The sequence below is a fragment of the Entelurus aequoreus genome, linkage group LG05 (assembly GCF_033978785.1).
Source record: "Entelurus aequoreus isolate RoL-2023_Sb linkage group LG05, RoL_Eaeq_v1.1, whole genome shotgun sequence".
Taxonomy (NCBI): Eukaryota; Metazoa; Chordata; class Actinopteri; order Syngnathiformes; family Syngnathidae; genus Entelurus; species Entelurus aequoreus.
The window spans coordinates 7,132,710-7,142,685 of NC_084735.1; the positions used below are offsets into that span (position 1 = coordinate 7,132,710).

Genomic DNA, 9,976 nt, shown 5'->3' on the forward strand with positions numbered 1-9,976 from the left:
TCAGCAGTTTATCTGAAATCGAACTGCAGCGATATTAGTTTGACATTTACTTCTGACATCATGTTCCTGTTCTACCTTTCTAACTGTCATTCTATTAATGACCACTGGGGGCGGTGTGGTTGGGAAGTGGCGATTTATGGTGATGTGTAGCGTTATTCCAGGACAAATATGCTAATTAGCTACCTTGATAGATTGGAGAGAGAAATATTTAAAGAGAGATTAAAAAGGGATAGGAGGAACAAAGCAACATTTTAGTCAAGAAGTTTATTGTTGAAAAGTGTTTCCTTCTTTGGAGAATAAAATTTGATGGAAAATCATGAGGTCTTTGTGCTCTCTGTTACTTGTAAGTTTGTTCTGTCATCAATCAATCAATAAAATGACCTAATCAAACTTGCCATTTCTTACTTTTATCCCCACTATTGAAACATTAAAACATTGACATTTCATTTTAAAACATCAACATTTAACATTGAAGCATCTGTGTAGAGGTTGCCCTCTAGTGGGTTCTTCGGACCACCACACACTGCCAAGGGAGCCCGGAATTCAGGGTATAACACTGTTTTATTTTTCCTCACATGGTGCGAGTGTTCTGCTTTCCAGCAAAATGTTTTTTTTAGTTCATGTCTCGCTCTCTCTCTCTCGCTCTCTCTCCAGCTCCAACAATGTGTCTCATGCCGGCTGCTGCTAATAAAGGCGACAGGTGATTAGATAACAAGGCCCACCTGGGCCATCTACGCACCTGTCGCTGTCTTCGAGGCCGGTCCTGGCACACCCCGTTCCGTGGCAGGCCCGCTGGTCACGCCCCCCTTCACATACCTCCACCGCCAGACACGTGAGGGAGCGGGAGAGGAAGTCAGTCACGACCATCTGCGCCCGCAGTCTGTGGATCACTCTGAATATGTAGGGTTGTAAATCTAGATACCAACGGGTGATCCACGCGTTGGCATCCTCCATGCGGTGGAGCCACTGGAGGGGTTTGTGGTCCGAGCAGAGACTGAATGAGTGCCCCAGGAGGTAGTACCACCCACCGGATGGCGAGGCACTCCCTCTCCACGGTGCCGTACCTCGCCTCCCGATCGGAGAGCTTCCGGCTGATGTACCCGTGATGAGGTGGCGACTTGTCAAGGATGTACCCCGCCTTCCGCCCGAATGCAGCCACAATAATAATAACCACAATTGGGGAGGAACTGAGATTTGTTAGCCATTTGTGGTGCAGTCCGTAAAAAGGATCCCCGACATTTTACTGTTTGGGAAGGCGGTCTCATTTTAATGTTGACAAAACCAACATGACCATGTTTTATCGTACTTCTTTAGAATCCGTGTTGGCTTTCGTCCCGGTCTCATGGTACACTCACCTGTCACATTAAAGACAATAATTACCTTTAATTAAATCGTTCAGGTGTGTCACAAATTAATTTGTGAGTGTCAGTTGGCTCCACCGTCCTGTTCATTACCTACACAATCCTATTCAGATAAGCAAAACAAAATACTTCACATTCAGTTGTGTCCCAGTCACTATCATAAAACTGCAAAACAGGTTTAATTAATTCACCAAACCAAACCTGGTAAGAGCACTTAATGATGGGGTTTATCGAGATGCCAGGCTCTTTATAAAGGCAGGGACATAAACCAGGACACTAAGAGTCGAGGCAAGCTTCAGTCCAGACCTTACCAGCAGACCTTCTTCAGTGCGGTGAGTCATTTCTTCGTCTTAGATTCCAGGGTAAAGAGGATTGTTGAAAAGTGTGGTGTGTATTGTGCATGTAGAGAGGACCATGGTACTCTTGGACATTAGCCTTGTCCATCAAAAGTTGAGGTACTCTAGGTTTCTGGAGCCTTTAGTTCAGGTAGTTTCTACAAGTCAGACCAGAGACGTATGAATGAGCGGTACAGTACATTTCTATGTTGATTCCTAGACTAGATTCTACAGAAAAATTAGGGCTTTTGTCCACAGGGTCCACCAGTCAGAAAGTCGTACCCTCAGTAAATGATAAATACACGCGGGTTAGCGTGAGCCTGTTAGCAGTAGCATACGGTCACTAGGCTTGAGGCTAATAACACAAAAGCTGTGTCACCGATTACTTTCCCAGCATGTAACAAAGTTAATAGTAGTGTTGTAACGATACCAATATTTTGGTACCGGTACTAAAATTATTTCGGTATTTTTCAGTACATTTCGGTACTTTTCTAAATAAAGGGGACCACAAAAATTTTTATTATTGGCTTTATTTTGACAAAAAAAATTTAGCGTACATGAAACATATGTTTATTATTGTAATTTAGTCCTTAAATAAAATAGGGGAGTAAAAAAGATATTCCTGCAAAATGTAACGACGGCTATCATATTCCAATAAAACTTTCAGAAACGCCCCAACTGTGTTCAATCAATCAGCGTTCGTAAGGAACATTGTTCAGCTTTCAGTGTCTAGAATTTCCAGTGGGGAGAGCTGTAGTTGAGTCCTTGAGGACTACAGAGTTTCAGGGACACACAATAGTGAACCATGGCTCTGGTAGAGCAACATGCGGACGTTGGGACGGAGGTGTCCATGGTCTTCCTGAGCACTGAACAACAGGAAGCCATCTTCTGATGGACACCACCTACTTTCTATCAAGCATTCAGTGTTGTGTTTCACTGTCTTACAGGAAGTACTTCCTCTTGGTCATCACAGGACACAAACGCAACCATGATCAAGATTTTCCTCCTTCTGCTTCTGCTTGTCGGTAAGTCCTCCAACACTAAACCAGACATGACGTACAGAATTGTACACACTGTACTGCAATACATGAAGTACCCCAGTACACACTGATATGTGACTGCATTCCAATCAAACAGGAACAAAAAGTGATGTTACTGACGATCCAGAAGACAGTGACCCCGGTCCTGAAGGAGCCCCCGGTGACGGCGGTGCCCCCGGTGCCGGCGGTCCCCCAGGTGCCCCCGGTGCCGGCGGTACCCCAGGTGCCCCCGGTGCCGGCGGTGCCCCCGGAGCCCCCGGTGACGGCGGTACCCCCGGTGACGGCGGTTCCCCCGGTGCCCCCGGTGACGGCGGTACCCCAGGTGCCCCTGGTGCCGGCGGTGCCCCCGGTGACGGCGGTGCCCCCGGTGCCGGCGGTCCCCCAGGTTCCCCCGGTGCCGGCGGTACCCCAGGTGCCCCCGGTGCCGGCGGTGCCCCCGGATCCCCCGGTGATGGCGGTACCCCCGGTGACGGCGGTACCCCAGGTGCCCCTGGTGCCGGCGGTTCCCCCGGTGACGGCGGCGCCCCCGGTGCCGGCGGTGCCCCCGGTTCCCCCGGTGCCGGCGGTTCCCCCGGTTCCCCCGGTGCCGGCGGTGCCCCCGGTTCCCCCGGTGACGGCGGTTCCCCCGGTACCGGCGGTGCCCCCGGTGCCCCCGGTGCCCCCGGTGCCCCTGGTGCCCCCGGTGCCCCCGGTGCCCCCGGTGCCCCCGGTGCCCCTGGTGCCCCCGGTGCCCCCGGTGCTCCCGGTGAGGTCGCTGACACAGCACCCACCATCAGTGTTTTGTTGGACGAAGGCGTTGAAGTTTGCGTTGGGCTTCGCGATCCCGAAGAAGATGACGACCGCCACATTACTTTCAAGGTTGTTGATGGTGTCGTCAAATTAAAGGTGTCCACCACCCATTAAGCCGTCAAACTCTAATAATTTAGAAAGCGCTCAGCAGTTTATCTGAATTAGAACTGCAGCAATATTAGTTTGACATTTACTTCTGACATCATGTTCTTGTTCTAGCTTTCTAACTGTCATTCTATTAATGACCACTGGGGGCGGTGTGGTTGGGAAGTGGCGATTTATGGTGATGTGTAGCGTTATTCCCGGACAAATATGCTAATTAGCTACCTTGATAGATTGGAGAGAGAAATATTTAAAAAGAGATTAAAAAGGGATAGGAGGAACAAAGCAACATTTTAGTCAATAAGTTTATTGTTGAAAAGTGTTTCCTTCTTTGGAGAATAAAATTTGATGGAAAATCATGAGGACTTTGTGCTCTCTGTTACTTGTAAGTTTGTTCTGTCATCAATCAATCAATAAAATGACCTAATCAAACTTGCCATTTCTTACTTTTATCCCCACTATTGAAACATTAAAACATTGACATTTCATTTTAAAACATCAACATTCAACATTGAAGCATCTGTGTAGAGGTTGCCCTCTAGTGGGTTCTTCGGACCACCACACACTGCCAAGAGAGCCCAGAATTCAGGGTATAACACTGTTTTATTTTTCCTCACATGGTGCGAGTGTTCTGCTTTCCAGCAAAATGTTTTTCTCAGTTCATGTCTCGCTCTCTCTCTCTCTCTCGCTCTCTCTCCAGCTCCAACAATGTGTCTCATGCCGGCTGCTGCTAATAAAGGCGACAGGTGATTAGATAACAACGCCCACCTAGGCCATCTACGCACCTGTCGCTGTCTTCGAGGCCAGTCCTGGCACACCCCGTTCCGTGGCAGGCCCGCTGGCCACGCCCCCCTTCACATACCTCCACCGCCAGACACGTGAGGGAGCGGGAGAGGAAGTCAGTCACGACCATCTGCGCCCCCAGTCTGTGGATCACTCTGAAATTGTAGGATTGTAAATCTAGATACCAACGGGTGATCCACGCGTTGGCATCCTCCATGCGGTGGAGCCACTGGAGGGGTTTGTGGTCCGAGCAGAGACTGAATGAGTGCCCCAGGAGGTAGTACCACCCACCGGATGGCGAGGCACTCCCTCTCCACGGTGCCGTACCTCGCCTCCCGATCGGAGAGCTTCCGGCTGATGTACCCGTGATGAGGTGGCGACTTGTCAAGGATGTACCCCGCCTTCCGCCCGAATGCAGCCACAATAATAATAACCACAATTGGGGAGAAACTGAGATTTGTTAGCCATTTGTGGTGCAGTCCGTAAAAAGGATCCCCGACATTTTACTGTTTGGGAAGGCGGTCTCATTTTAATGTTGACAAAACCAACATGACCATGTTTTATCGTACTTCTTTAGAATCCGTGTTGGCTTTCGTCCCAGTCTCATGGTAAAGATACCTGTCACATTAAAGACAATAATTACCTTTAATTAAATCGTTCAGGTGTGTCGCAAATTAATTTGTGAGTGTCACTTGGCTCCACCGTCCTGTTCATTACCTACACAATCCTATTCAGATAAGCAAAACAAAATACTTCACATTCAGTTCTGTCCCAGTCACTATCATAAAAATGCAAAACAGGTTTAATTAAGTCACCAAACCAAACCTGTTCCGATAACAGCACTGAATGATGGGGGCAGATCCAGATGCCAGGATCTTTATAAAGGCAGGGACAGAGACCAGGACACTAAGAGTCGAGGCAAGCTTCAGTCCAGACCCTACCAGCAGACCTTGTTCAGTGCGGTGAGTCATTTCTTCGTCTTAGATTCCAGGGTAAAGAGGATTGTTGAAAAGTGTGGTGTGTATTGTGCATGTACAGAGGACCATGGTACTCTTGGACATTAGCCTTGTCCATCAAAAGTTGAGGTACTCTAGGTTTCTGGAGCCTTTAGTTCAGGTAGTTTCTACAAGTCAGACCAGAGACGTATGAATGAGTGGTACAGTACATTTCTACGTTGATTCCTAGACTAGATTCTACAGAAAAAGTAAGGCTTTTGTCCACAGGGTCCACCAGTCAGAAAGTCATACCCTCAGTAAATGATAAATACACGCGGGTTAGCATGAGCCTGTTAGCAGTAGCATACGATCACTAGGCGTGAGACTAATAACACAAAAGCTGTGTCACTGATTACTTTCCCAGCATGTAACAAAGTGAATAGTAGTGTTGTAACGATACCAATATTTTGGTACCGGTACTAAAATTATTTCGATATTTTTCTGTAATTTTCAGTACTTTTCTAAATCAATCAATGTTTATTTATATAGCCCTAAATCACAAAAGTCTCAAAGGGCTGCACAAGCCACAACGACATCCTCGGCACAGAGCCCACACAAGGGACGTCGATGTGAATGACTATGAGAAACCTTGGAGGGGACCGCATATGTGGGTAACTCCACCCTCTAAGTACAGTCCCTAGTGGATCCACATAACAGTGAGAGTCCAGTCCATAGTGGGGCCAGCAGGAGACCATCTCGAGCGGAGACAGGTCAGTAGCACAGAGACGTCCCTAACCGATGCACAGGCGAGCGGTCCACCCCGGGTCCCAACTCTGGACAGCCAGCATCTCATCCATGGTCACCGGAACCGGAATAACCCGGCGAGGGGGCAAAGGAGAAAAGAAAACAGCAGATCAACTGGTCTAAAAAAGGGGGGGTCTATTTAAAGGCTAGAGTATACAAATGAGTTTTAAGATGAGACTTAAATGCTTCTACTGAGATAGCATCTCTAACTTTTACCGGGAGGGCATTCCATAGTATTGGAGCCCGAATAGAAAACGCTCTATAGCCCGCAGACTTTTTTTGGGCTCTGGGAATCACTAATAAGCCGGAGTTCTTTGAACGCAGATTTCTTGCCGGGACATATGGTACAATACAATCGGCAAGATAGGCAGGAGCTTGACCGTGTAGTATTTTATACGTAAGTAGTAAAACCTTAAAGTCGCATCTTAGGTGCACAGGAAGCCAGTGCAAGTGAGCCAGTATAGGCGTAATATGATCAAACTTTCTTGTTTTTGTCAAAAGTCTAGCAGCCGCATTTTGTACCATCTGTAATCTTTTAATGCTAGACATAGGGAGGCCCGAAAATAAAACGTTACAGTAATCGAGACGAGATGTAACGAACGCATGAATAATGATCTCAGCATCGCTTGTGGACAAAATGGAACGAATTTTAGCGATATTACGGAGATGAAAGAAGGCCGTTTTAGTAACACTCTTAATGTGTGACTCAAACGAGAGAGTTGGGTCGAAGATAATACCCAGATTCTTTACAGAGTCACCTTGTTTAATTGTTTGGTTGTCAAATGTTAAGGTGGTATTATTAAATAGATGTCGGTGTTGAGCAGGACCGATAATCAGCATTTCCGTTTTCTTAGCGTTGAGTTGCAAAAAGTTAGCGGACATCCATTGTTTAATTTCATGAAGACACGCCTCCAGCTGACTACAATCCGGCGTGTTGGTCAGCTTTAGGGGCATGTAGAGTTGGGTGTCATCAGCATAACAGTGAAAGCTAACACCGTACTTGCGTATGATGTCACCTAGCGGCAGCATGTAAATACTAAAGAGTGCAGGGCCAAGAACCGAACCCTGGGGAACTCCGCACGTTACCTTAACATAGTCCGAGGTCACATTGTTATGGGAGACACACTGCATCCTGTCAGTAAGATAAGAGTTAAACCAAGACAAGGCTAAGTCTGACATCCCAACACGTGTTTTGATACGCTCTAATAAAATATTATGATCAACAGTATCGAAAGCGGCGCTAAGATCAAGAAGCAGCAACATAGATGACGCATCAGAATCCATCGTTAGCAATAGATCATTAGTCATTTTTGCGAGGGCTGTCTCCGTAGAGTGATTTGCCCTGAAACCGGATTGAAAAGGTTCACAGAGATTGTTAGTCACTAAGTGTTCATTTAGCTGCTGTGCAACAATTTTTTCGAGAATTTTCGAAATAAACGGAAGGTGGGACACCGGCCGGTAGTTCACCATGAGGTCAGGATCGAGGTTAGGTCTTTTGAGTAGAGGATGAATAACCGCTTTTTTGAATGCTAGTGGAACAGTGCCGGAGGAAAGTGATAAGTTTATAATATTTAACACTGATGGACCTAATAATACAAAAAGCTCCTTGATAAGTTTCCCAGGAATTGGGTCAAGTAAACATGTTGTTTGTTTTGTCCCATTTACACATTTGAACAATTCCTCCAATGTTATTTCATCAAAGAGAGAGAAACTATTTTGGAGGGCAGTGTCCGTCGTATATACAGTCGTATTTGTGTTAATAGAACCCAGTTGTAGCTGAGATGCATTGTCTTTAATCTCTTTTCTAATGACTTCAATTTTCTTATTAAAGAAATACATAAAGTCATCTGCTGAGTGGGTGGAGCTACTAGGAGGAGTCCCTTGTTGGGTTAGCGATGCTACTGTACTAAACAAAAATTTAGGATCATTTTTGTTGAGGTGGATGAGATTTGAGTAATATTTAGCTTTAGCTGAGGTAAGCATGTGTTTATAAGTTATTAAACTATCACTCCATGCTTGATGGAAAACCTCAAGTTTAGTCGCACGCCATTTGCGTTGCAGCTTTCTACATGATAATTTCTGGGCTTTAGTTTCTTCTGTAAACCATGGGGTGCGCCTTTTAGGGGCCCTTTTTAGCTTTAGCGGTGCTACACTATCAATGGTGTCGCGGAGTTACAGAGTTTCAGGGACACACAATAGTGAACCATGGCTCTGGTAGAGCAACATGCGGACGTTGGGACAGAGGTGTCCATGGTCTTCCTGAGCACTGAACAACAGGACACCATCTTCTGATGGACACCACCTACTTTCTATCAAGCATTCAGTGTTGTGTTTCACTGTCTTACAGGAAGTACTTCCTCTTGGTCATCACAGGACACAAACGCAACCATGATCAAGATTTTCCTCCTTCTGCTTCTGCTTGTCGGTAAGTCCTCCAACACTAAACCAGACATGACGTACAGAATTGTACACACTGTACTGCAATACATGAAGTACCCCAGTACACACTGATATGTGACTGCATTCCAATCAAACAGGAACAAAAAGTCAAGCTACTGAAGATCCAGAAGACGCGGTTGATCCAGTGGATCCAGTTGATCCAGTTGATCCAGTTGATCCAGTGGACCCAGTGGATCCAGTTGACCCAGTGGACCCAGTTGATCCAGTCGATCCAGTCGATCCAGTTGATCCAGTTGATCCAGTTGATCCAGTGCATCCAGTTGAGCCAGAAGAGCCAGAAGATCCAGCACCCGTCATCAATGTTTTGTTGGACGAAGGCCTTGAAGTTTGCGTTGGGCTTCGCGATCCCGAAGAAGATGACGACCGCCACATTGTTTTCAAGGTTGTTGATGGCGTCGTCAAATTAAGTGTGGCCACCACCCATTAAGCCGTCAAACTCTAATAATTTAGAAAGCGCTCAGCAGTTTATCTGAATTAGAACTGCAGCAATATTAGTTTGACATTTACTTCTGACATCATGTTCCTGTTCTAGCTCTCTAACTGTCATTCTATTCATGACCACTGGGGGCGGTGTGGTTGGGAAGTGGCGATTTATGGTGATGTGGGCAGTGCTCGGTTGGTAGAGTGGCCGTGCCAGAAACTTGAGGGTTCCAGGTTCGATCCCCGCTTCCGCCATCCTAGTAACTGCCGTTGTGTCCTCGGGTAAGACACTTTGCCCACCTGCTCCCGGTGCCACCCACACTGCTTTAAATGGAACTTAGATATTGGGTTTCACTATGTAAAAGCGCCTTGAGTCACTAGAGAAAAGCGCTATATCAATATAATTCACTATTCACTTCATGTGTAGCGTTGTTCCTGAAAAAAGATGCTAATTAGATTGGAAAAAATTCAAATTCAGAAGAGATTTAAAAAGGATTGTAGGAACAAAGCAACACTTTAGTCAATATTGTTTTTGTTGAAAAGTCTGGGTTAGTGTTTCCTTCTTTGGAGAATTAAATCTGATGGAATATCATGAAGTCTTTGTGCTCTCTGTTTTTTCTGTCATCAATCAATCAATAATATGACCTAATCAAACTTGACATTGGTTACTTTTATTCCCACTATTGAAGCATTAAAACATCAACATTTAATATTGAAACTTCAACATTTAACATTGAAACATCTGCATTTGATATTGAAACATTTATATTTTCTATAGAAACACTTCCATTTATTAATGAAACATCGACATGTAATATTAAAACATCTACATTTATTATCGAAACATCTACATTTACCATTGAAACATCTGCACTTATTATTACGTCTATATTTAACATTGGGAAAAAAATCCATATTAAATATTTAAAAAATATACATTTAACAAT

At 45.5% G+C, this 9,976-nt stretch overlaps 1 protein-coding gene across 1 annotated transcript; it reads left to right on the forward strand.

Moving 5' to 3' along the window:
• The first annotated feature begins 5,298 nt into the window (after positions 1-5,298).
• LOC133649577 (opioid growth factor receptor-like) lies at positions 5,299-9,688 on the forward strand. Its single transcript, XM_062046175.1, has 3 exons — positions 5,299-5,372; positions 8,497-8,574; positions 8,687-9,688. Exons 2-3 carry the CDS (start codon positions 8,538-8,540, stop codon positions 9,034-9,036), a joined length of 387 nt encoding a protein of 128 aa, XP_061902159.1. The 5' UTR covers positions 5,299-5,372; positions 8,497-8,537; the 3' UTR covers positions 9,037-9,688.
• Positions 9,689-9,976: the final 288 nt, after the last annotated feature.